The sequence below is a fragment of the Corapipo altera genome, unplaced genomic scaffold (genome assembly GCF_003945725.1).
Source record: "Corapipo altera isolate COAL_440 unplaced genomic scaffold, ASM394572v1 79, whole genome shotgun sequence".
Classification (NCBI taxonomy): Eukaryota; Metazoa; Chordata; class Aves; order Passeriformes; family Pipridae; genus Corapipo; species Corapipo altera.
Window position 1 is genome coordinate 1,525,000 of NW_020884927.1, and position 27,111 is coordinate 1,552,110.

A 27,111-nucleotide genomic window follows, 5' to 3' on the forward strand; every position below is an offset into this window, starting at 1 on the left:
TCCCTAGTGCCACAGGACCCACTGCTTGTCCTGGAGCAAGAGTCAGGTGAGGACTGGAGATCTGCACTTGCTGCACCTTTATTTAGTGTTAACGGGAGGGGCACCACCAGCGACAGAAAAGCAAATGTACACAGGAAAAGGGACCAGAGACAGTTGGGTGGCGTGCAGTGATTCCAGAAGCTGGGCCACCCCCTGGACTACTGAAGGAGCAGTCCTGCACAGGAGTCATTCCCAGAGGATGCACAACCACACCGACAACAATGCAGGCATCGGAGGTGTGCAAACACCGTCCGGCAGCGAGCCCAGCTCCATGGCCAGACTCACGCTCCCGGGAACCTGCTCTTGGAGAGGTATAAGCCCGAGGAGAGCGGTGCAGACACTGCGATAGCCAGCCCTGGAAAGCAGACACCGCCTATTCCTTGCAGCGTAACCAAAGGAAACGGGATGCTCTGCAAGGATAAGGAGCCACTGTGAAATGAGGAGTGCGGGTGGGCACCGAGGGCACCACGTGTGCGTTAACGGCGAGAGCACCCGGGTGGGCGCAGGGCAGCTCGGCTGGGCCCCCACCCGGCTGCGGAAGGCACGGTGCCGCCAGCTGTGCATCCAGCGGCGGGGACAGGGGGCACACAGACCTTGGAGGGAGCCACAAACCCGGTGGGGAGGAGTGTTCAGTCCTGGAGGTAAAGCCGTCCGGTGGTGAGCTTCCAAGGCTGGGAGGACAATTTTGGGGGCGATTTGCAATTTCAGCAGAAGTCTTTGCGTCAGTGCCAATTAACTTCCTCCCCCAGCCCATCTGGGAGCCATAAGCCAGCCTGTCCTGAGTCTTTTCATGTTTGCAGCTTAAATATGGGAGCAGACCGGAGTAAGAAACCGTTTTTGCTTTCCTGAAGGGTCACCCCACATCCCATAATCAGTGCTTGCAGCATGACCCCTGTGCCTGCCTGTTCCTCCCCAGTGACACTGCCCAGGTGAGCTTTCTTTGCCACATTTTGGTATTGCTCACCTGGCTACTCCACATTCTCTGTACGAGGGAGACAACTGGGCTGCCTGGCACTGCTGAGACAACTCAAGTGACAAACAACTTGGAGGTAACAAAAGGACTGGGAAGGAATATGGGAACATGATATAGCTTTGAATCTCCAGCCTTTTGGTTGCTTACAATGGAGGTGTCCAAAAAATAATGGTTGGGAAAAATTAAAACATCATATTTACAAGTTCATATGCACTTAAAATACATCATTGAGCACTGTTTCTCTGATCATGCATGTCGTGCACCCGCAGAGAGAACGTGGCTCGGTCATCAAAAAAATCTTCAGAGTTTTTTTTTTCATTAAAAAAAATAAGTTATTTTAGACCTGACAAATCACTTGCCAAAGGGAAGCAGCTGTTAAACAGAAGCAGTGACTCAGTTATACAAGGCAAGGAAAGCATCAGTCAACGAGCTTCAGAGGCTGCATAATGAGGGAGGCAATTTTAAAAGCTTTAAGACACTCCCTCTCCAGCTCACCGCTGATTGCCAGTGCTTGGCGTGCAGCAACCCAAGTTTAAAGCTCTGGAGTGTCTAACGGTGACCGGGTGGCCGATGGCAGGACACGAGACCCTCCGGCTCTGCCTTCTGCCCAGGTGTGGAGGGTGGGAAGGCTCTGCTGCGGACTCAACGTGCTCTCTCTGAGCAGTGAGTCGGCGGCACAGAGCCGGCCCGCGGCAGGGGGGAGGAGGCGTGGGGCAGGGGGAGTGTGGCCGGGCCTCCCGCTGCCCGGTAATGCTTGTGGCTGGCGGCGGCAGCGCGGTTTGTAATGCTCAGTGAATTCATTAATTCCTCCTCCCTGTCCCGTCCTCCCCAGGGCTCGCTGCTCTGTGTCCGCATTCCACCGCAGGCGGCTCGGGACCGCCGCGACCAGCTCCTACCTGCACCGGGTGGAAACGCGCGGCTCGAGTCCCCCTCCAGCTCCCCGGGTCCAGACCTGGAGCTCAGGTCCAGATCACACTGCACCAGGGGAGTAGGCAGCTCCAGTCCTCCAGCCCCTCTCCCCGGGGCCAGGTGAGACGCCGGCAAAGCCGAGCCGCAGTCCTCGGAGGAGGATGGTGAGAGCTGGGTGCGGGTTTTCTTGCCGGGGATCTCTGTGGGCGGACGGAAACAGTGAGAGTTTCATTCCCCCGTGCTGCCGGGGCGAGGGGGCGGGGAGGGGGCGTCCGAGGAAGTTCAGTCCATCACAGGACAAGGAACAGGATGAGCACCACCAGCAAGATGATGAAGAGGACGATAATTGCACACCACTGCCGTCGATCTGGAAGGAAAAGGAAGCATCGGTCTTCCTGCTATAGTGGGGAAGGAAAATTGGGGGAGCACTTTCCTTTGTTGTACTGCTAGGAGCTCAAAGCCATAAGAAGCTTAAAGCCATAACAAGCCAAAACAGCAGTTCCTGTGGGAGCATGCCTTACTGCAAGATACAAACGCCACAGCCTTTCTCCTCCAGGATACATCGGGTTTCAGGAACAGCTGTGGGAATTCTGAGGTTTCTCCCCAGCTAAGTTCAAACAGATTTGATAAGCTGGTTCAAAAACAATTGGAAAGAACAAGCAGAGAGCTGCCATGTTCACTGTTCATTCATGGAGTAATCTGTTTGCTAGAGGAACAAGAAGGGATCTGGTGAAAGCTGCCCTGAAGAGCTCTGCCAGGAAGAGCTTGTGGCAGCTCCCCTTAGGAGAAGGCCAGGAATAATAAGGTTTCCCTGGACATCTTTACACTTCATTGGCTCAACACTGCATGGCCTCTGAGAGCTGCTGTCTGCCCCTGTGAGACAATGGTGCAGCAGTGGGAACAGGGTGCTGGCACCCCCCAACTCCTGGGCTCAGCAGCTACCCTGGGAAGAGCCCTCCTAGTCAGCCCTGGTATGAGATGCCAGCAGAAATGCTCTTTTCACAACACTCGGAAACATTCTGCGATGATTCATGGGTTTTCCCAGAGGAAAGGGCAGATACATAAAGGTTTGCCAGCAGTTGTGCTGCTGCTGGGCTACTGGTGACCCAAAGTGCACTGTCAGCACTCCAAGTGGTCTCTCTAGGGCTGTATTCCCACCACCTCATAAATCCCCCTGCACAGCAGGAATGCTTTTCCTCCTGGTTGGCTGCTGCCTCCACAAGGTACCTGAGCACCCACAGGAGAGGGGTACTGGAGGAGGTGACGCCGGGCACTCTGCCAGTGCTGGGAGAGGCGAGCTGGCGGCGGGGGACTTCCCGGCAGGCACGCCGGGCTTCCTGTTTGCTCTGCCCATGGCGCCCCGCCAGCCCACCGGCTTCAGGCACAGCCTTATAAGGACTTTTCTCTGGGTTCAGCACAGAATTCAGCCCTTTCCTCCACCAGCTGATCTGATCAACCACAGGCCTGCAGGCGCCAGCAGCCCGAGGGCAGGTGGGATTTGGGAAGGGGCTTGCCGCAGGCATTCCGGTGTGGGGGAAGCTACACACAGTGACCAGGGTTAATGGCACCTCCACAGCTTTTGTTCCACTGGCAGCACGGGAAACTGCAGCAGAGCAGGAGGCTGCAGAGCTTCCCCTCCTACCAGCCAGAGGGGGATTTTCCCAGCAGTAGCGGCATAAATAGAAAGGCATCTGTAAATAAAACAAAGGCAGCTGCCGGGCTTGGAAGTCTTCCCCCTTGTTCAAGCACTGAGAGCTGCTCCCTCCCCTCTGCTGGGTGGGTGGGAGCACACAGTGTCCCAGCCTGAAGATCTGAGGGCTTATCCCTGCCTTTCCAGGACTGGATCCCACTTCCCAGGACCTACCACTCGTCATGTGAGACACTTTGGCGAGCTTCTTCATGACGTTATCAAGCCGCGACTGAGTGCTGTCTAACTCGTGGGAGAAGTCATCCAACATCCTGGGGACACAGAAGCAGGACACTGGTCAGCAGGTGGCACAGCCCTTTGGGATTTCGCAGTGCGCTCACACACACTGATCAAAACACTGATGGGATCAGAGTATCACACTTTGGCAGAGAAAATGAGCATGCCTCAATCTCCTGGAAGCACCCAAGGGGAGAAAAAACCTGCTGAAGCAGCAGCTCTGCTTTGGTGGGAAGCAGGAAGTAATTTGGGACTCCTGTCAGACCGATCCCTGCTGAGTGTTTGCGGCTGAGCTCTCACGCATCTGCAAGGTGAGGGGGGGGGGGGCTTTCCTCCTTACAAGAGGAAAGTCTCATTTATAATCTGTGATTAGCAGGGACTAGTTAGATCTAGGTGGCAGCTTGGACTTTAAATCTCTTTTCTTGTTCAAGGCTTGCATTGGAAGCTAAAATCTTGTTTCAGTCATGTATCAAGCGGGAATGAGATCTGCAATTGCTTTGAAGGTGCTTTTTAAGCTCTGTGTGGAAGTTACCTCTCTACTTCTTCCACCCAGCAACTGCAATGAATCTGAAAGCCTTCCTGAATCTATGCTTTATCAATGCCACTGCACATCCAGAATCAAGGTACAAATCCAATTGTCTCCAGCCAGTGGGACTTTAAAGCTTAATGTGTTTAAAAGGCCAGCTTCCTTCATCTGGAGCTCTAGGACACTTGTTAAACCTTCATTCAGTGGGGAGAAAGGAAGAGCTGTAAAAACCTCACTGTGGTAGTTGTGTGCTAGTCTAGGAAGCACCGATGGCTTGTGTGATTATCTGAAAACAGACATACCACACTGACCTCTTCTGTGAGAGCAGAGGACTCTCACACTGCAGGACTTCACACAGGGGGTGGGTTTAAAGTCCCCCCTCTCCATCAAAGACGACACCATGTCACAAGTGACATGGCCCTCCAGACTCCTACCAGCCAAACAAGGAGGGTTTTTAGGTATGAACCCTTCAAGCCTCTCTGGAAGCACTGCTGTTAGCCTGCACAACTGGGAACTTGTTTGCAAAGGACAAGAACTGGGAGAGAAATCTAATTTATATGTAAATGGGTGGATGCAAATGACTTTGTGAGCTGCCCTTTAACCCTTTGCGTGGGTGAGGGCTATTTTTAGCTTTAATGATGAAGAGCACCTCTGTGTTGAGTGTTTCAGGGCAGCAAGGCAGAGCTGAGAGCTCCCAGCTCCAGCAGTTATCAGCACAAAACCCTGTGAAGTGGGAAGTGCTCAGTATCCCCCCTTACACAGCACTTCCCTCTCTTATTTGTCTGCTGGCTGCCTGAGGGGGAGCATGTGGAAAGAAAAGAGGAGGAAAGGTAAGCTGGCAGCTAAGCCTGCCCTAGGTGCAGGCTTTCAAATGAAGGAGGCTGCAGCTGGATCCTTGCAGATTACAGTACAAAATGCTTTCCAAAGGCTGCCTGAGGGACCAGTAAATTCAAGGCCCTAACAGGGGCAGAGAGAGGCGCTTGAGGACCTCCAGCTGTGTTGCAGACAACCCCTTACCAGGTTTTTGTTGCCACATCCCACACTTACACTGCTTGCTCCTCCAGCTCCCCGCCAATGCGCTGGGACATGTTCTTCAGCACCCCGATGCTGCCAGAGACCAGCTCCAACTGCTCATCTTGCTGCTCCACAATCAGCTGGGGCCAGAGAGAAGGGAAACGGGCAGTTACAGGTCTGCCTCCTGCAGCTGGGCTGGAACCAGCTGATCCAGAGGACAGGCACTTGCTGCTCAGCCAACATCAGCTGTGAGGCCTGGGCTCAGACTTAAGCCACCAGGAATGAGGAGCGCGTTCCTAAGAAATGCCGGAGAGGTGACAGCCACAGGAAAGCCTCCGTGGCATGGCACCCCCATGGCACAGCAGGCTGCAGCCTCCAGACATCCCAGCAAATCCAGCCTCAGCTCAGCCACAACGCACCCACAGCTAAAGCGACTGTGGGAAGCCACAGGAACTGGTCATCAAAACCTTGGCAAGGTAAGCAAGTACGGCAGGGGACATCTGGGAGCCATGCTGATGCTGTGCCTGGGAAATGCAACCTGGAACATGCTGCAGCTAACAAGGGGTTAATGCAAGTAAGAGGCTGTTGCAGCTTCTACAGCTAAAAATAGCCAGCCCGGCTCCATGTGCCAAAGGAATAAGTCTGCTGATGTTTTAAGTCATTTTCAGGACAGAGTCATGCTAAGGATTAGATTTACCCTAGTTACCTATTTCTGAATCTATTTATCTTCCTAGAGTCAGTAGGTAAAACACTTCTGGAAGCTGGGGAGGCGTCACAGGTCAGGAGATTTAGCAGAGTTTGCCACCTCTGAGAGGCTGCCTGAGTAAAGGCCTGTAGTTGGCTGGGCTGCTGCACACGGTCTGTGCCCGGCCCGGGCACTTCTCCAGGCAAACTCCCCTGTCAGCTGGGAAGTGTCAGCTGGGAAGTGCCTCGCCAGGGGTTCTCCCAAAGCTCAGGCTTTCTCACTAATCTCACGGTGACAAAGGCAGGAAAAGGAAGCAGGCGCGTGCTCCTGCTCCCAGCCTGTTCCGAGGGAGATGCACAACAACAACAACAGCAAACACTTTTTAACCAGGGGAAGTTGCATAAGAGAAACGGGTTCTTTTCTGTTTGCAACATTTCTACTCTTCCAAGGATTTCAGCAATCCTTGTACTATTACAGCTCAGCATGCTACATATTCCAGATCATGCTGATTGCCTTCTAAACAGAGCAGAAGCCTCATGCCTCGAAGGTTAAAAGCTCAGTGCCAAGATGCATCCAAAGCTGTGCTGTACAGGAAATACAGGCAAAGATACATGCCACAGGCAAAGAAGACGACTGTCAGGCTCCTGGATCCAGACCAGCCAAGGACTGGATTTTTTTTTGGCTCTCACTGCCTGTACCTCATCCCCCGGCACCCATTTGGCAGCAAAGCTATTTATTCCACATGGTGCCAGCTGCCTTACCTGTTGTTGTGCTTGCTGCTCCTCGATGAAGTGTGAATTTGCTAATTGCAGCTCCCGGTCCAGACGGCTGTATTTGTCAGGTCCAGAGCTCCAACTCTGACTCCCACTGTCTCCCAGGAGTGCCTAAACAGATGCAGAGAGCCCTTAGCAACACCCTTGTGTCTGCTCACAGCCCATCTGCAGGGTGTAGTGGGAAGGCAGACAAGGCAACACTCCTGTACACACACACACACACACACACAGAGCATCCCTTTCTTCCTGCTCTGTTGCTACTCAGCCAAACTGCTGTCATGGACTAAACCAATACAATGCCAAAATGCCAGCCTGGGAAGTCTCTGCAGCCTCGTATTGCAGATATGCCTCTCCAGCAGCAGGAGAGCTGGAGTATGGCAGGAGGTCTGCACAGCACAAAGGATGAGCAAAGGCCTGCTCAAAAGGCACAGCACTGTGTGCTGGGACATGTGAGCTGGGAAGTATCCAGATATATTGTGTTAACAGATGTACAGCTTGAACTGAGCGCTGTGCTGCTAATGACAGGGGCTTAAGAGGGTCTGGATAAAGTACTTAACCAGTTGAGCTGACAGTAAGATAGTGCAATATAACCAAAACAGTGCTGTATGCTTATGTTCTATGATCCAGGCTGCCTGCCCCTCCAGCAGGCGCTTCAGCTGCCAGCTTACAAGGTTACACTTGCTCCCTGCCCTACGACCTGTGCAGAGCCAGCTGAGTATGTCTGGTCCCTGGAAGTGGAGTAACACGAGCAACGGATGCTGGACAATGCACATGACCTGCAGGCAAGGAGCTGCACCCTGCAGCAGTAGGGATGAGTTAGGGAGCTGTGCCCACCTGTGTGGAGGCAAGGCTGACTTGTAACAAGACCATCCCGCAGCCCCTGCTCGTGGGCAGGAGGGGATGACTGAGTATTTGTGAAGAAAAGCAAGACAACAACCAGGTTGCTCTGTCAGGTTGAAAACTAGATGGTCTCTATGTTCTCAGACATGGAGTCCAGCAGCCTCTGCAGCCCAGCATGAGCCTTGTGGGCTGGAGGGAAGGCGAGGGGCTGGGAAGGGAGAGGAAGGCAGCAAGGGGAAGTCAGTTTTCCTGACCAGATGTCGCCATGTGAGCTGGGCCATATGGTCTCCCACAGCCAGCAGGAACCTTGTGCAAAGGGAAGCAACAAATCCCAGGGAAAGCTACAGGCTTGTTTGAGCAAGGGTGTCAGGGACTTTGCTGCCTCGAGTGTTTGCCAAGCACATCAATTAGCCCCGTGACAAGCTCAGGAACCAGCTCTCTGCTTCTCAGTGGCTTGTTGCAGTTTGTTGTTTTTGCCACAGGTGGTAAGGCTGATGCAGAACAGACAAGTGAACTGTGCACACCAGCTTTACTGAGATGGCTCTGGAAGTCAGCTCCAGGATCTCCTTACAGCCTCCCTGTCAGCCAGGAAGGAGCACAAGCTGCATCTACTTCTATGCCTTAGATTACAAGCACAGACAACTCGAGATTCCTTGAGCTTCTTCCATCTTCTCACATGGCTATTATGGGAGGCAGCTGTGCAAAAGGATATTGCACCATCTCGGCTCCTAAATCCAGCAGAGAGCAGGATTACATTTTCACTGACATGGATTCTGAGGCGGTTCCCCCCGAGGAGGAGGAGGGAGATTTCCCTTTCCAAGGGATGATGCAACGGTGACAGTTGTACACAAGCAGATCTGAAGACACAGACAGATGGCGAGTGCTGACTTACTGCTTTGAGAGACAGGCTTGGAAAAGGGTGGCAGCAACGTGCCTGCGAGAACCAGCTCTCCCAGGTCAGCCAAACAGACACGGCTCAAACACACAGCCCGGCCCCCACGTGCAAACCACTTCCCAGAACAAAGGTTTGCAAGGGAATCAACTACAGACAGGATATACATTGTAACAGATATATATTGCCTGTTTCTGGCTCTCACCTGCCTGTTTTTTCTTTCAGCCAGCGCTTGCATGGAGGAGTTCGACATCTGATCCTTCATATCCTGTTTGTTCAACAAAAGAAGCAGCATGTGAGCACTGGATTTGAGGTGACAGGCAGTTCCAGCGTGTTACAGGGCTGTCTATACCCAGCAAGGGAAGGGAGGTTTTCTTTGAGAATGTACAGTTTTGAAGAGTCTGGAAAGATATCGTAGAAAGTTTCATTGCAGTTCATATTGTTCTACTAATGCTAAAACCAATGGCAATGGGATATTTTGATAATATTCCTTATTTACGACTCATTTTGCTCTACTACAACCAGAAACACTTTGATTTGTATAATAAACTAATATTCCCATTAACAGAGCATAAGGAAGAGTAATGTTTGTTAAGGCCTTGAAAGCCTGTAAACCCCTCTGCTTTTTTCCCAGGTTTTATATTGCATAGGTGAGGTAGGTTTCCTGTCGTGTGGCCATCCTCTCTGTCTGTGCCTAGGTTTTCTCCTTACCAATTAATTTTTGCTGTGGAATTCCTGCAGAAGGTCACTAACCACAGAAGGCTCCCCATCTAAACATAACATGGTCTAGTTTTTATAGATTAGCAAGTAGCCAACATGATCTGGCAGAGGATGATCCACCAGCACAATTCTGATGTCATCAGAGCATTCAGGTGTGTTTTACTGTTCAGAGATGTGCAACTCATCACTCAAGAGGCACCAGATCCCATTGGTTACTTCTCACTGGCTAATAATGCATGTGCTGCTCCACACCATGAATTCCTCCCCGAAAACTGGAAGTCAGCTGCACATTGCCACTAACCAGTTTCATTTACCAGTAGGAGACATTGCTCCAAAAGCCATTAGCCAGCAGTTTTCAGCCAGGTAAAGAGGACCAGAGAGCAGACTTGCCTGATCCTGCCTGTTTGGGAGTGGACCACAGCAGGGGCAAGGCAGCGAGCACATGCCTGCCACCTGGGGCCAGCGAGGTTTTGGGATCAGTTCCCAGGTAAGCCTTAGGAACTGCACCCAGACTGCAGGACTGCAGGTGGGGTTACAAGCCTGCTGCCAGCCACAGCAGTGCCTTCTGTGGAGTAGGAACATCAGAGTCATGAGGGGCAGCAGAAACTCAGTGCAGCTATTAATAGAGAGAAAACTTCCTAACTAGCACCTTGTTACCAGGCAGTGAGGCTTTGGGGAAGACATTTCTTCTCTTTTTATTGCTACCAAGTTGTTAAAATCCCCTTTTTGCTTCTGAAGTGTGATCTTAAACTAAAAAAAAAAAAATCCTCCTTGAGTTAAAAATAAATCTAGTGGTTGCTTGGACTATTTTTCAGGGGTAGGAAGTCGAAGTCACCATGTCAATAACACCAGGCTTTAACCATCTGCCAGTGTTTAAAGTGGTCTCCCTATTTTTGAAAACCAGTGCTACAAGTGGTCAGGAGAGCTGTGATTTCCCTAAACTCTGAAGGGAGGCTCCAGCCTCCCCTGCGTCACAGCGGGGTCTTTACTCTTGCCCCCAGTTACTACATGTTCCCAGGCTCACTGTTGTAAGAGAGGTGTGAAGACTTCCAGGGACAGCAGCAGAAAAGGAGGGAATGCCATGAGACACCCGCACTCCCAAACCCACCTGGGCAGCCCCAGGCGGGAGCGCACGGGGAAGAGGAGGAAGTCTGGGACAGAGCAGGTAGCAGGCTTATTCTCTGCTCCCAAGCTTGCCTTTTTTTAACCCCCCCCTGCCTTCCCCAGGCTCTGACCCCAAGCCCACATTCCTTACCCTGACCACCTGCCGTGTGCTGGTGATGAAGGCTTTCCTGATGCCCAGCTCCGTCGCATCGAGGTTGAATTTCCGCGGGTTTGCCTCAACAATGCGTGGGCAGCGAGTCAAGGAGTCCCCGGAAAGTGGTGTTGGGTGCACACACGGACACACAGTGCCCCAAGCCAAGTGGCCATTGTTCTGTGCCTGTTCCCAAAATTTGATTAGCGAAGTACAGAACACTGGACGGAAGAACAGGCATGGCAGGAATGTACCGTGCAGCAGCGGTAGGTTCCTCCTTTCCATGTTTTTTTTTGGTTCTGTGATGCTGTGCAGCGCTTTCAGGAGCGCTCGGATGAACACAAGGGAAAAGGAGTATTTCTGGAAGCCAGCCTAGAGTATGACTGACTCCGCAGAAATCCAGATTCATACAACACAATGGGCTTTCTAGAACAAAGCATCTTAGAATATACCTTGTAAACAAAAAGGCAAAGGGAAAATCCTTCCCTTAATTTCTAATCTGCAGTTTGAGAAGAGCCAATGTAAATGTTAAATTCAATCCCAAACAGTCTTGATTTCTGCAAAAAATGGCAAGCACTGGTACTTGGGGATTTAGTACAACTTGGGAACCACAAGCCCCTCCCTCCAAAGGACCACAGAAAGGATATTAATGGTTTCATCCAGGTCTTCCAGGTCCCACTCGATGCTCCGCAGGTTGTTCCTGAGCTCATTTGTGGTCCAGTCGATTTCTTCTCTCGTGGCGATGGAGGGATCCTGCAAGAGCTCTGTCCACCTCTGGAAGAGCCCCTGGGCAGTGTTCACGGCTTTCTGCACCTCCCTGCAGCCGGGGTGAGTGAAGAGAAGCCAAGGAATTATCACCAGCTGCCCCGCAGCAGCGACACTGGGACAGCCCCGTGTCCAGCTGAGCAGGGAAGCTACGGCTTCCTCCCAAACATCTTTCCTTCAAACAACTAGTTTGGTTTGTAAAATAAGGATTTGCCCTACCTCCTGGACAATCCTGTCTCTTGCTGCAGCACAAGGTGCTGAGCAGCAACAACTTACAGCTATTAATGAAGGGACCTATTTCTTCAGGGGACGTGTCACACAGGCAAGCCCGGGCAGAGGGTCTGAAAGAGGCAGCTCTTTGGCAATCCATGTTTTGCATTCCTCTCAACAGTTTTCCTCTGAAGGCTCTTGACTACCCATGTAAGATACCCCAAGGGCACACAGAGTTACAGGAACTGTCCCCACAACACAGCCAGGCAGCAGACTGTTGAGTGCAGCACTGTTTATTTTAATTCAGCATTTAAAAAAATACACAGCCCTACTACGCTGGCTTAGGGAACACAAGTTTTTTCTGCTGCTCTAAGCTCTTTTGGAGACATTCACAGCAGGGGAAGACTTTGCTGACAGCACTGCTCTGGGGCAAGCAGGTTTGTAAATTTGGGTGGTGGGCCCTCAGTGTGGTTATCTGTATTTACAAACTCTGGGATCCTGCGCTGTGAACTGCTCCCCCAGGTTCACAGGGAGTTGGGATGAAGTCGAGACCAGACTGTGCTGGTGTGAACGGTGGCCACCATGAGCTTGCACACAGCATCCATGTCAGATGCAGGTGTTTCACCCCAGTGAAGGAAAGCAGGCTAACACCAGGAGAAGCTCAGGACAGATGAGATGAGCCCACACCCTGCAGGGGTGCCAGGACTGCAGCTCTCACTGTTACACCAGGGCCTGAAGTCCTCAAACTCCTATCTGAGCTGCAGCTCTCAGCGCCCCAGCGCGTGCCCCTCCTCTTCCCACACGCCCACGGCTCCGAGTCTGCCACATCTAGTGCCCTAAAGTCAGCAACCCACACTGAGGAGCTGGAAAACTTCATTCCCTACTCTACTTGCCAGCAGTGCTTTTGGTTTTGTGTTGGGTTTGTTTTTTTTTTTTTTTCATCTGAACACACTTGTGGAAGTACCCAGAAGCAGGAATGTAAAGCAGAGCTGGATGCCCTCTGACGGGAAGAGTTACAGACACCAGGAAAGCAAGCTAAATGCAACTCTAGCTGGCTCCACAACCACCAGCCCCTCAGATCTGCCAGGTAATAATTAACTCTGGGAGCGGCAGCACATCCCCTCTCCCCTCCCTGCCCTTCCCCAAATGCAGGAATCTCTCTGGAAAGTCTGACAGGACATTTGCTCCCCACCCATGGCAACTCCTATTTTTTCCCCTTAGCACAGTTTCAAGCTGGCAGAGGGACTGACTTTCCCTGGCTGCACCAGCATCCCTTCCCACATCTCCTGCACTCCCGTGGCTTCCCCCATCACCCCCCTATGAGCCTCTCTGCTGCTCCTCAGCGCTGTTACAGTGTGACATGGAGCGAAAGACCATCCCCCAGCCAAAGCTGAAGGTGGCCCCGGGCTGTGTTTTGAGACTGCAGTGCTTTCCCAGAATCACAGAATAGCTGGAGTTGGGACCTCTGGAGATCACCCGAAGCAGGTGACACAGGATGTGTCCAGGTGGGTTTGCAATGTCTCCAGAGAAGGAGACTCCACGACCTCCCTGGGCAGCCTATTCCAGGGCTCTGCCACCCTCAACATAAAGAAGTTCTTCCTTATACTGAGGTGGAACTTACTGTGTTTGAGTTCATGGCCATTGCTCCTCATCCTGCTGCTGGGCACCACTGAACAGTCTGGCACCAGCCTCTTGGCACCCACCTTTGAGATATTTATGTGAATCGATGAGATCCCCTCCCAGTCTTCTCTTCTCCAGACTAAACAGGCCCAGCTCCTGCAGTCTCTCCTCATTAGAGGGATGCCCCAGACCCCAAATCATCTTTGTGGCCTCTGCTGGACTCTCTCCAGCAGCTCCAGCGGAGCTACTTTCACCCTATTAAGAATAATTTTCCCTTGACCACCTTTGTGTTTGCCTGTGTTCCGTCTCCTCTCCCATCGCTTCCTCTCACGGCCATTGTCCGTCCCACAGCCCGGTCCCCGCTCCTCTCCCCCTTCCCCCAGGGACACCGCGGCCCCCCAGGGCTCCCAGCCCCGAGCCGCCAGCCCGCGGTGCCCACTGCCCGCGGGGCCGCACCTGCAGCCAGGGCCGGGGCGCCCCTGCGGAGCGCGGGGAGGCCCAGCCGCGGCCCGACCCCTGCCCGCCTGCCCCCGGCGCCTCCCGTGCCCGGCCGCCACCGCCGGACCCCGCGGTGCCCACACTCAGCCCCTCGGCAGCGCGGGGGGGAACCCCGGCCGCCATTTTCCCCCCCACACACAGAGACCCCCGCCCGCCGATCGCTCCCCTTTCCGCGGGCCTCCCGCGCTGCGGGGCGGCCGCGCCTGCCCGCTCCGCGCCCGGGAGCGCCCGCGGCCCCTTCCCCGTCGCTCCGGCCGTACCCCGGAGCCCCCCGCGGGCGGCACTCACCCCTTCACCACGAAGAAGGGGTCCTCCATCGACATGGCGCTGCCGCCGCCTCACGCCACGGCCGCCCACAGGCCCCGCCCCCGCCACGCCCCCGTCAGGCCCCGCCTCCCGTAGCACCGCCTATGGGGGCGTGGTCTGGTGACGTCACCCCGCCATGGCGTGCGGAGGTCGGTCCCGGCGGGATCGTGGAGCGGTCCCGGCTCTGCCAGGGAAGCTCCCGCAGTTCGTCCCGGAGTCCCTCACACCCGCATGATCACATACACAATCGGTCAGGCGGGAAGGGACCACTCCGGGTCATCTGGTCCCACCTCCCTGCTCAAGCAGGGTCATCCAAGAGCACATGGCACAGGATTGTGTCCAGGCGGTTCTGGCATATCTTCGGTGGGGGAGACTCCACACCCTCCGTAGTCTCTGTTCCAGTGCACAGTAAAGAAGTTCTTCCTCGTGTCGAGGTGGAATTTCTTGTGGATCAGTGTCTGCCCGTGGCCTCTTGCCCTACGGATCAGCACCACTGAGCAGAGCCCGGTCCATCCTCTGACCCCTCCCTTCAGATACAGTCATTGATGAGGTCCTCTCTCGATCACCTCTTCTCGGGGCTGAACAGGCCCAGCTCCCTCAGCCTTTCCTCCTAAGTGAAATTTTCCAGACCCTTGACCAACTCAGTAGCTCTCCACTGGACCTGCTCCAGGAGCTCCATGTCTCTCTTACACTGTGGAGTCCAGAACTGCTCACAGTACTCCAAATGTGGCCTTGCCAGGGCTGAGTAGAGGGGTGGGATCACTTCCCTCGATGCCCGAGTCTCAGCAGCCCTATCATGACAGAGGTGGTTCCATATTCCTACCTAATGCCTTCCCACAACAGTGCCCAGACTGAATCACTGGCATCACTGTGCCACCAGCAAGACAGTGCAGAAGGTGGTGTATGTCCTATTCCTTGTGTTATGTGGATTTATAATGTTAATTAAAAAAAAAAAAACAAAAAGCAGCCTTCTTAGTGAAGAGAGGAAGTGAGGTAAGGAGTTCAACCACCATCTCCTCACACACCTGGAGTTGGCAGCAGTATTGTCCATGCCAGACTATTTTGTGTGGAGGACATTTTGTGCTTTATGCCAAAGCCAGGACAGTAACTTTTTTCTCCCTCACAGGATCTGCAGTCTTACAAACCTCATACAAGCCAGCCAGCCAGCCTCTTCACCCAGGTTCATTGGTCACGACACAAAAACCTCTGCCAAAGCGTGGAGATAATCCAGAAAAAGAAGGGTTCCCAACCGTTTGCCTGCTCTGCATAGGCACAGGGATCTCCTGCTGAAAGGGTTTTCTCCACCTACTGCTCATTTCTATTCTGCACCCTACAGAATAGAAAAGGTACTGGAGGTACCTTTCTCACTCCTTGCTTATTTGTGATCCTACTTGATAAAATGGGTACTATGCACTTGCCAAGAAGGAGGGGAAACTTCCAGCCACAGGGAAGCTCCATCAGCTCTCCCTGCAGCACTCTGAGGCCCCACATCCCTCTCACCCTACGTGCCAGAGTCTTGGCACTGTGGGGTCCCATCCTGCCCCGGGCTGGGGTCCCCACCAAGGTTCCCAGGAGGAGCAGCTCATCCAGGCTGTGTTCCCAGCCAGTGTGGGAGGAAAAAGGAGGGAGCTACAGGCAGTCTGCTTGGCTCCTACTGCCCTTCCTTCCCTGGGAAGGCACAGGCACTGCTTCCTTCCTCCTGCCTTGTTCAGGGTGAGTACAGCCCTGTACCACTTGGCTTTTGTCCATCTCAGGGTGAGGATCCCTCCCTCCCTCATTCCCACCTCTCCTAAATCTCTGGGCTCTGACAGCTGCGAGCACAGGTAGGCCTGGGCTTGGAGCAGCTGGCAGGAGGGGAATGGAGCCTGTGGAGTGCTGAGGGGTGTGCCCATCCACATCCACACAGCAGAGATCCCTCTGCAAAGGGATGTCCCTGCCTCGCTCCCATGGGACAGTCTGGCACAACGATTGATTTTGCAGAGGCTTGGCCAGGAGGATTGCCCCGAATTTTGACCAAAGTGCACACCCCTGCCTGCGCTTCCCAAACATGGCAGTGGTCCAGCATGGTGAGCAAAGGCAGTGCCAGTTCACTGAGGGAATGGGCACAAACCCCACTGGCAGAGGTGCCTCCTCAGCATGGGAACTGGATACCTGGCTTTTGCAATCCCAGCAGCTTTCCTCACCAGTGTGGGGTGGGAAGGCTGTGGCACATGTTGAACCGGTTTCTGCAGTTTTAGGGGGTGAGAAATACTCCTCCTGCTCCGGCCAGCCCCACACCAGGTGTGGTGCAATAGGTGGCAGCTTTAGGGCTGGTGTTTGCTGGCCCTTCCTTGCCTCATCTTGGATGGTTTTCCCACGCTGGCAGGTTTTGGGATGTCCCTGCCAAACGTGTGCTGAGCATGGGAGGTTCCCTCCAGGAACAGAGTGCCAAGGAGTCACTGGGCCAGTTTGTCTGTCCCTGTCCCCCAAAGGCCTTACACTCCCCAAAGCCTCATGATCCTCCCATGACTTCTGCATGTGCATCACCTGAAACATTCATTGCATTGGAAATGAAAAAGGGAAAAGCTCCCATAGCCTCTTAGAGTTAGTAGCTAGGAATTTCAGAAATCCTTTAATAAATTATGGGAGCACTTCATTCACTTAATTGAAAATGATTTCTTTTCTTACAGAGTCATTTAGGTTGGAAAAGACCTCTAAGATCATCGAGTCCATTTGTGAAAAAGTGTAAAGCTTCACAGAGCTGTTGAGGGCTGAAGGTAAGGTGGTTTATTTACTGAAATTTAGGGAAGTTGCAAACTTTCCAGGAATAAAAAAAGACAACCTGGTCCTTGATGCTGGAAATTAATTTATGTGATGTAGTAAATTATTTAGATTTTCACCTGAAAGCCACTTCAACTGTGCAGCTATGTATTTTTTAGAAGGAGGGCATGTTCCTTGTGGGAAGCTCTGATTTTGGGCTTGGAAGCAGCGAGGAGAGTTTCAGGAGCATTTTGGAATGCTCAGCTAACCTATTCCTCCTGGGAGAGGAGCGCTGGGTGCACGGCACACAGCTGCAGAACTGGTCAGGAAAGATCTGATGAAACACTTCTGCACCAAAAAGTGCCAACTCATCAAAATCCCAGCTGTCTGCAGGAAAGAACTGGGCTCCCTGGAACTTTTATCAGGAAAATCTTTGTGGCGTGTGTGTACATGCACAGGGGTGTGTGTGTGTGTGATCCCATACCAGCCTGGTGCGAAGAATATGTGTTTGATGGCTTTTCCTCTTGGGGAAAAGCTGCATTGGTTTGAATTTGGATTTATGAAAGTAGAGGGGACTTCCCCCCTCCCCCCTGAAAAAGTTTTACAGCTAAAAGAAGAAGTGATAAAGAGTTTCAGACACTTTGGTGTTTTTCCTCCTTGCTTGCATTTTCAGTGAAAATTGAAAATTTTCAGTGGTGATTTTAAGAGGATTAAGACAGTGATAATGATACAAAACACTGGTCTGTAGCTAAATATTCAGGGGTGTGGTAGACAGTGAGGGTTTACATCAAATCCTGAGGGTTTTCATCAAATCCTACCCACCCATGGCCTCTCTGTGTTTGTCCTGAACCTAATTTTTCGCAAATCCTTGGATGTTTCACTGAGAGGCATAAAGGGAGCAGATGACACGAGGCTCAGCCTGTGACACAGTGACCTACGGGGGCAGCTCCAAGGTGTTAAAAGAAAAAACAAGATGATGAGAGGTGACTGCTCCTTGCCAAGAAGGCTTGGATGCTGGATGCTCCAGGTGGAGCTGATAGAGCAGGTCTCCTTAGCCTTGCAGTTATCTAGGAAGGAGAGAAGCCTGACCAAAGCTTCTCCTGGGGGCTGTGGCTGTCTCTCGTGGGCTCTTGCTGTCTAGCAGAGCTGGTTCCATGCCACAGCCATACTCTCAGCTGGGTTCCTAACAGTGCCAGGCCTGTGTGCAGCACAGAGTGACAGGGCATCTGGACAAAAATGGTAAAAATGCCATCAAATATGGCATAAATGAGCAAATGCAATGTGATAATTCATGTTAGGATGCAGGGAGACTGTTCAGAATAAGGGTTGTTTTGGAGAAAAATTAATTTTCCTCTTTGCAGTGCATGAGCAATCAGTTATTTAATGAAGGTGAAAACGGGAAATGAAATTGGGGAAAGGTGGCATTGCTTTCTACAGGGTGAATCCTTGCCTGCCATGGGATGCCAGGGATGCTGAGACCGTACCTGGATCCAAAAAAGGGTTGTTAAATTGCAGGACTAGTGAGGTGCTGGACTGCTGGAGTGCTTGTTACTTATTCAGGTGAGTGAAATTGGAAGGAACTTTTCTCCAGCAGCCTTTCCCTATAATCTTTCTTGTAATCCCTGCGTCCATGGATGACCTCTCCAGGACTCCAGGCTCCCCACAAACCAGGTGAAGGACGAGGCGGCTGGAGGAAGGTCCTTACAAGAGGGAAGGGGCACAGATCAGCAGGAACAGAGGCAGTCAGTGCCTGCTGGCAGACACAGATGTTTTATTTTGCAGTTCTCCTTGATGGTGGGAGGAGGGATTCGACAGAGAGGATCTGCTCTGCCCTTGGAGAGGATCTACTCTGCCCTTGCTGCTCTCCGTGGTGGTTGCTGTTCTGTGGTGTGATTTTCTGGCAAGTCCCAAAGACCCTGATCCCCCTGGGGGTCCTTGAAGGAAGCAGGAAGCGGAGCAGGCAGCCTCTCCTAGGATAACAAACAGCTCCATGGCTCCAGAGCATCATTGTGCAACCTCCCCATCAGGCCCAAGCGGGAAGCAGTCGCACAGAGGACACATCTGCACTCTGGGGCGTGCAGAGGGCTGTGGCTGTCATTTGCCCGATGGCTACAAGGAAGGTGACATTGAGATACAGGGAGAGGGAAAAAAAATAATTAGGCTGAGACTCCTCTGGGCAGAGGATGTACCCTGTGGATTGCTGAACTGTGACTGCAGCTGGCTCTGCGCGGAGTTCTCGTGATTAATTGGGGATGTTTAACCCCAGCAGCCGAGGCTGCTGCCTTCTCCAGCACAGAGTTTGCTTGGGAGCAAATCACTCCAGTGAAAAACACCGGCTGGGCTGGGAAGCCAGAGGATCGTCTGCTGGGCTGCATCCCAGAGCTGTCCTGCTTCTTTTCCCCCTGGACACAAGGCAGCCTTTGGAAACGGGACAGGACCCATTGCAGGCGTATCAGAGAGGGAAAAAAACATACAGGAAGGTGGACTACAATAGAAGGGTTGTCTGATAGGAAACCCCGGACAAATAAATGCATTTTTTTCCCCAGGAAACCCAAACCAGTTCCATAAGCCGCTGAAAGATATGGGGCCATATTTTTCCAAGGGAAACGGCTGCCTGAAGAAGCTGATAGCTGGGAGTGGGTTTTTTTTTCCCCCTTTGTGTTTGTAGAGGTTGCAGGAGGAGTAGCAGGATATCTGATGGGCAAGGGCTCTGGGTCACAAGTCTCCAGAGGACGGGAGGGAAATCCCAAGCCTGTGTCTCAGAGTGAGGCAGGGGAAATTTTAAATCATTAATGTAGGGGGAAAAGGGGGAATCCCAGGTCACCGGGAAAAAAACCACAGAGAGTCCTGCCTGCCTGCCTGGGGTATCAACACTATAATCTCTGTCAATGGGAAGGGGTTTTTAACTCTGGAAAAACCCTTTGCTTTCTAGTACATGGCTGTGCTGCAGGCTCACACTTCACAGTGGTTTCGGGGTAGGTGACAGAGCTGCTTCCTCTCCTTTGGGTTTAGGTCTGTATTGATTTGTTTGTGTTTGTTTCGCTTGTGTTTGGTTTTCATTCAACAGCGATAGTGGTCGGTACTCTTGGCTGTGTTTTGGGATGTTTCCCAGCTCTTCTGACCTTATCTCCAAGCACGGATAAACCAGAGCAGTTGGGAGCCCTGGGGGTTTAGTTACCGATATCCAATTGCGGCAGGTCCAGACCGCATCCATGCGAACCATCGATATTTCTGGAAAAAAACCCAACCACAACAACCCTCCTCCTCCACCTCCTGAGCGCTGCATGGGTCCCTCACAATTCAGATGTTTATTCCCATCCAGAAATGAACTCAAGCTGTGGATGGATTCCCATTTGGAAATGTTCCTCCCTGTCCTGTTTCGTTTACGTCAGCAATCGCTGGGGATGTGCCTGGATCTCCCTGGGGCTTTGGCTGTCCTGAAGCTCTGTTTTTGCTGCAGGCAGCTGCTGGTGCAAAGGCTGTTGCCCCAACCCTACTTTTAGTGAGGGATATCTGGTTGATTTGTTCCCAACCTCTTCCCAGAAAGGGTCTAACGCACAAAATCCTGGTCTGAATTGAGAGAGGGGCCGATGCACTGCAGTGGTGCTGGGACAGCCAAGGCAAGTGATGGATGAGTTCAACCTGTGCTTTGAGGAGACCTCAATTTAACCATCCATCCTACCAGGAGGGTTTTCCACCTCTTTACTGCATATGGCTTCCCCCTGGGGCCTGGGCCACACATTTGGTGACAGGGAGGGGCTGGCGGGGGGTGTGTGGGGAGGGGGACAGGCACCGCTGTCGGAACAGGATCTTGCTAACCACATCCGCATCCCACGGCTGCAGGTCGGGGTGGCCGTGCTGTGCACCAGATGGCCGTGCCAGGACGGTCTCCAGCCGCGTGGGATGGGGCTGGGGGGTGTGGGGGGGAGAACCACGGTGCCGCCAGAGCCGGGGATGCAGGCAGCCGGCTGGGGATGCAGCCCCGGCATCCCACGCTGCTCCCGGCCAAGATGCAACCGCACGAACCCCCAGCGAGCTTCCCGGCGCCGACCTCCTCTGCTCGCCGTCGAAGGCGACTTTAAACGCCTCCAAAAACACCCGGTGGTGTGCGCGCAGCCCTCTGCAATTATTATTTGTACCACAAGCTGCTTCCTCCCTCGAGCTGCTTTTATCTCGCTTTGTTTTCCTTTCCAGGTGGGGCCGTGGGCTCCCCGCTGCTCGGCCTCCGGGGCTGCCTCCTCTGCAGGCTCTGCCGGCCGCAGCTTGCTGGCGGAGAGGCCACCTTTGTCTGCCAGCCAGCCCGTCCGCCCTCCTCCTCCTCCTCCTCCTGCCAGAGCTATTTCGGGAAACAGCAGCTGAGCCGGAGGATTGTTAATTGTTCGTCAAACCCCTTTCCAGCCCGCTTGGATCACATGAGGAGATTAGAGCGCCCGTCACACCCTTCCCTCCGCCTCCTTCTCCCGTATCCCCCCCTGACCCGGCAGGATGGGGGGCAGTGCCCCTCCTGCGGGCAGATGGATGGACACGAGGTGCATCCAACCTCCCGGGATGCTGGTCCCACCGAGGCAACGGCTCCCACGCCGTGCCCAGCTGTGGGAATCACGGGGATGCCAAGCCGTGGGTATCACAGAGGTGCCCTGTTCGGAGGGCAACCCCAGCGGGATCACCTGCCAGCGAGGCCACTCCGGGTGCAGGCAGGAGCCCAGGGCAGGCATGAGCCCAGGGCAGGCAGGAGCTCAGGGCAGGCAGGCAGACAAAGCCACCCCAGGCACTGACCTCAGAAGCAGCCATGTGACTCCCTTAAACTTACTAAAGCATGACATCAGCCTGGGAGGGAGCGGCAGGGCTGCCACCAAAATACCGCCAGGCTTCAACCGGCTGCCTGCTCACTGCCAGGGCTGCCTCTGCCTGCGCTGCTGCTTGTCCTTTCCCCCCTTTCCCTTCCTTGGTTCTCCTCCAGGGAAAGAAAATCACCACTCCATCTCTTTGCAAAGGGCAGGAAGAGCAGGCAGGGTCAGGGCAGATGTCAAGGCTTTGGTGCCCTAGGAATTATTTGCTGGGGGTTGTGCCTGACAGACAGGCACGGTGCTGGTGGGTGAAACTGGTGGTACTGGGTACAAGCTCTGTTGTCTGACATCCTGCACCTCTGCTCCTCCCTGCTGGCTCTCTGTATGAGCACTGAGGGGAATGAGGGACCGCTCAGGACCCATCCCCATCCTGCTAACCCAGGGCCAGAGCAGGGAGAGGATGCCAGCCCGCCTGTTCCTAGGCAGAGTAGGTAGCCAAAGTGCAGTGACTGGAGAGAAATGGTGCCTCATGCCATCGGGGTGAGGTGGTGAGCAGCAGAACAGGTCAATCCACTCGGATCCAGGCACCTTCACCCAGCAGAGCTCCCACGCTACGTCTCCTCCACCTGCACGCGGCTTTTTCCAGCCGGTGTGATGACTTTGCACTGCTGCTCTTCATCCGGCATCTGAGCTGGGATATACGTGGCTGAGACGGATCAAACCTGACTTTATCCTTCTGACCCAGATCACCTCTGCTTGAGGATGCAGGTGCCCAGATCCTGCAAACAGCAGTCCCAGGGCAACACACTTGCTGATGTACAAGCCTCTTTCCAGCAGCACAGCAGAACATTGTGTCACTGAGGGGACATGGGTGGCAAGCAGACGTGCCGGCTGCAGGCCAGGAGCCGTGACTGCAGTCCCAAACATCTGAGCCCAGACCTGCCCTGGCTGGTTAGACTGACCCGAGGGCTTAGGCCAGGGTGTTGCCGGCCCTCCGAGGTGCGGGGAGCAGGTTTGGCGGGTCTGGGATCCCTTGGTTCCCACCACTGGGACTCGCATCCCTCGGGCCTCCCACGCCGGGTGTGGAGGGGACAGCCCTGCTCCCTGCGGTCGGGAGAGGCTCGCCCTGGTGTGGGCAGGGGGAAAGCTGGGACCAGCTGTTTTGGACAGTGTTTTGGCTGTGTGGTTGGGCATGCTCTGGTCTAGTCGTTTCAGACAGCGTGGCAGGTTTGGTGGAGGAGGTGGGCATTTTGAGATGTCAAACCCCAGGTTGACCTGCTGTTGTGTCCAACACCCAGAGAGTGTCATTTGAGGTTTTCCTCAAGCTATGCTTGAGCAGGAGGAAAACATGCATTTGGTCTGAGTGTGGGATTTTTTTCTGGGGAGAAGGCTCTTGTTATGTCAACTCTGTTTTGGTGTGCCTGAATCTTCACCTGTTTTTTGTTACCACTGTGACAGCCAGCCTCTTGTCCTTCCAGCAAACCAGGACATGGTGGCTGATCCTGCTGGTAAAACACCATGACAGGCAGTGGCTTTCCTTTGGGGGAGTCTGTGGTTTAATCCCCTGGGAAAAAAGGGATCAAAGTGAGTTGTCATGTGTCACTGGGAACAGAAACTGATTCTCAGGGGCAGCACATTGAACTTCCTTAATTTCAGGCCTTTTCACTTCTCTTCTTGCAAGTGGTGGTTACTCCCAGTGGATGAAGGGGGGTCCCCACTCCAAGCCCTGAAATACCCTCCAGGCTTTTTTAGAGGATTCTCTGGTGCTTGGAGCTGTGTCTGGGGGTAACTGTGTTGTTCCCTGTGTTCCCCAGCCACCAGGCTGGTCCTGCCACCAGCCCTCACAGCTACAACCAAGTGAGGTTTCAGTTCCCAAATAAAGTGCTCCAGTCTGTCATGATCCCCATCACCCCTGGAGATGCTGATGGCCTGTTATCCTCCCCCATCCTCCCTTGTAGCCACTTTGTGAATCAATCTCTTCTACCCTGGGCTTTCTGCAAGCTTCGCTGCCAGACCCCTGGAGCAGAATTCTGCCTGGCAGCTGGGCAGGGATGGCTTTCTGCTCCATGTCAGGGCAGATTTTCCTTGAAATACTAAAAGACACATTTCCCCCTCCAGCCAACACCAACACCAGTTCATTCCCTAACACAACAAGATGTCAGAGACGGGCTGAAATTGCGGGAAACCTTTCTAACCCGACAAAACAGGGGTTGCTCTTGGTTTGTTTTTCTTTTTTCTTTTTTTTTTTCCGCAGGAGCGTCTCAGTCGTTGCGGCCGAAACCCCCACGGCCGCCGGTCGCCCTGGCCGAGCCCGTGCGGGGTTCAGCGAAAGCTGGGGGTGCCGCCGCGGGTGTGGGCCCCACCGCCCGCCGGCGTTGCCGCTTTAAGCGCCCTCTCCGCGGGGCGAGCTTTCGAACGCGCTGCCCCGCGCTGCCATTGGCCGGCGCGCGCGCGCGGGGGCCAGCCGGCGGTTGGAGCGGCCGGCGGCGCGCCCTGATTGGCCGAGGCGGGGGCGGTATAAAAGGCACGCGGGCGCGTGGGCTCGCTCAGTCTGCGGCGCGAAGGGGCGGCGAGCGGAGCTCGGGTGTGCTGCGGACCAACCCCCGACCACCTCGGCCCGGCGCGGAAACCACCCACCCTCCCCATCGCCCACCCGGTTTCCCCCATGGAGTTCAAGCTGGAGGCGCACCGCATCGTCAGCATCTCGCTGGGCAAGATCTACAGCGCGCGGGGCCAGCGCGGCGGCCTCAAGCTGCACAAGAACCTCCTGGTGTCGCTGGTGCTGCGCAGCGCCCGGCAGGTCTACCTGAGCGAGCCGGGCTGCCCGCCCGAGCCGCCCCCCGCCGCCGCGGGGCCCCCCGAGGAGGAGCCGGCGCCCCGCACCGCTGCCTGGGCGGCCGAGCCGCCGCCGCCGCCCCCGCAGGACGAGGCGGGCAGGGACTGCCAGGGCCCGCGGCCGCGGCGCTGTTGCTGCGGCGAGGAGAACCGCGGGGGCTGCGCCGGGGCCCCCCCGCCGCCGCACTGCCCCCGCAAGCGGAGCGCCGGCGAGCGCGGCCAGGCGGGATCCCCGGTGAAGAAGCCCCGCCGCGAGGAAGAGGAGCCGCCACCGCCGCCGCCCTCGCCGCCGGGCGAGCAGGAGGACATGGAGACGGGCAACGTGGCCAGCCTCATCAGCATCTTCGGCTCCAGCTTCTCCGGACTGCTCAGCAAGGAGCCCAAGGGCCGACGGCGGCCGCCCCTGGACGGCGGCGAGGCGGCGGCGGGCACGGCGCCCGCCGAGGCGGCGGCCGAGACGGGACAGATCTGCTGCGATGAGCCGGTGCTGCGGACCCTCAACCCCTGGAGCACGGCCATCGTGGCCTTCTGATGTTCCGGCCGCAGAGACTTGGCCCTCCGCCGCGGGACGGGGGGCCCGGAGGTGAAATCCACCCAGCGCCCGGGAGCTCCGGCGCCCTGCCCCGCCGCACGGGAAGGACCGCGGGGCAGCGGCGGCAGCACTTCCCCGTTCCCCGCCGGGTCTTGGCTGCCGGCACCCGCCCTGGGAGCGCCCCCGGCCCTGCCCTCCCGGAATTCCCCTTCCCGGCCGGGCCGCCGCCCTCCGCGGCGCCCGGGGGAGGCTCCTTGGCTGCCGCCGACCCCGGGGGCGCCCCCGCCGGGTGGTATTTTAAGCTTGGAAAGTGTTAAGTTTATTAAATAAAAGTCTCTATTTTGGAAAGGTTTTAGGTCAGAACTATTACATGGTGCTTTTTAAAAGTGTTTTATTGAGAGAAACGAAGTTTACAGACGCTCTGACGGAAAGTCCTTGAGCCTGTTTGTTAGGCTTGGTAACTCCCGGTCTTTGTTGTATAAAGGCTTGGGGCTCCCGTAGGGATTTTTGTACAGTGTTCTCCTTCAGTGATGTATCATGTTTTGTATAAAATGTAATTCTACGTGTACAACACGTATTAAATATTTTCAACTGTATAAGCCTAGTTCCTGTTTGTGTCCCGCTGGCTCGGGGGGGGAGGAGGGCAGGCAGCAGCCGGGGTGTGGTTTTGCATGTCTGTGGCTGGATCCACCCTGCCTCGCCAGAGGCTTGGGGTGGGTTGGAGTCCAGATCCTCTGGGAGCTGGGAAAGAAAGGGAACTTCTGTCAGGGCGCCTGGAGTCCTTCCCAGGGTCTTTGAGGTGCCCCCACTACTTCCAGCTACAGTCTCTTCCCGGGGCTGGAGCTGCCATGGCATTTGAGGTCTTGCTCTGAAAGTACCTAATGTGTGAAGTCACTGTCTGTGGGTGGAAAGCGGTTGCTAAATCCCCGAGGAGCAGCTGGGTGCAGTCTGACCAGGCCTGTGGCACTGCTGGGCTGAGGACTGGCCTCCAGTGTTGCCTGCTCAAAGGTCTGGATTGGGGTTGTTTGAGTGGATTTGTCCCGGTTGGACACAGCTGCTGCTTTGCCAGAAACATTTTTCAGTGCCTCCTCCCTGCTGTTACTTGCAGAATAGTTCAAATGATAAATACCAGGAGGGTTGGTTTTTTTTCCTCTTTCATTATCAGTAAAACTATAACTGGGTTAAAGTTCCTACTCTTAGGGGTGGGGAGAAAAGTTTGGCCTCAGCTTCACAGTGACTGGAGCGCCTCAAGGTGTTGTAATTAGACTGAATTGTGGGGGATTTTTTTTTTTCCCCTGCTTCTTGCTGAGAGATTCACTAGAGGCTTCTCTGCTCCTAATTAATGAACTCTTCAACTGAGGATTGCATCTCTAGCAAGTCAAAGATGTTTGTGTGCTGTGAAATGCAGCCTGGGACATTTGACTGAACCTTGGGAGCCTGCCTTGGATGGGAAATGAGGGATGACCAGCATGAAGGTCTCTGGTCCCAGCTCTCTCTATGCTGGAATAGGCATGTGGGGAGCAGTGCTGTCCCAAATGGGGGGCACTGGGCTTGTAGGGTGGGGGTTTTAGACCTTGTTTCTGTGAAAACTGGAGACATAGGGCTTGGTGCTTGGGTAGTGGGGGGAGAATCTGTGATAGTGGAGAAGCTGCCTGGTGTGGGGTGGCTTTGAGAGAGAGCTCTATTACTTTGTGTACAATTTAGTAGCTCTCAATTCTTAGGTAAAAGCAAAAGTCGTACTATCTTAATTTTCTTGATAATTGCACTTAATGGTGACACACAATTTTAGTTTGGTAGACAACACAAGGAAATGGTGTGTGATGAGACATTTGTTTTCACTTGGTGACCTTTTGGAGGTGATGGGAAGGGACTGTCCCTGCTTCACTTGTGCAGGTGCTCTCTAGGAGAACCTCACAGTCAAAGACCCCCACCAAGGGAAAGGAGGTCACCTCAGGATCTCTCCAGTAAAAGGAGAGCATGAGGAGAAGGAGTGTGGCTACAGAGAATTATACCCCCAGCTCTCCTGCTCCCTCATGAAACACCCTGCTTTGAGAGTCAGAAGCTGGGCTGGAGGATGGAAAGGACTTCCTGGTTCTGTACCAGCACAGTTTCCTTCCGAGGCCAGGGGGAGCAGGTTTCAGTCCTGCTCCTTGTCCACCAACAGCATCTCCATGGAAGTGGATGGTTTTGCCCAGCTCCCAAGTCCTGAAATGGGATGGGGAGACTCCTGATCTTGGCATTTCTAAAGGTTTTCTGGGCATCCAACCCC

The 27,111-nt window shown here is 54.3% G+C and overlaps 2 protein-coding genes across 2 annotated transcripts; one reads left to right on the forward strand and one right to left on the reverse strand.

The window, feature by feature from the left end:
- Positions 1-62: 62 nt before the first annotated feature.
- Positions 63-14,014, reverse strand: STX6 (syntaxin 6). The gene is made up of 8 exons (XM_027658540.1): positions 13,932-14,014; positions 11,198-11,367; positions 10,551-10,645; positions 8,781-8,843; positions 6,832-6,954; positions 5,419-5,525; positions 3,786-3,880; positions 63-2,288 (listed from the first exon to the last, which is right to left on the reverse strand). The coding sequence occupies exons 1-8, from the start codon at positions 13,964-13,966 to the stop codon at positions 2,212-2,214; spliced, it is 765 nt and encodes a 254-aa protein (XP_027514341.1). The 5' UTR covers positions 13,967-14,014; the 3' UTR covers positions 63-2,211.
- Positions 14,015-24,016: 10,002 nt separating this feature from the next.
- Positions 24,017-25,438, forward strand: IER5 (immediate early response 5). Its single transcript, XM_027658505.1, has one exon. The coding sequence runs from the start codon at positions 24,141-24,143 to the stop codon at positions 24,840-24,842; it is 702 nt and encodes a 233-aa protein (XP_027514306.1). The 5' UTR covers positions 24,017-24,140; the 3' UTR covers positions 24,843-25,438.
- Positions 25,439-27,111: the final 1,673 nt, after the last annotated feature.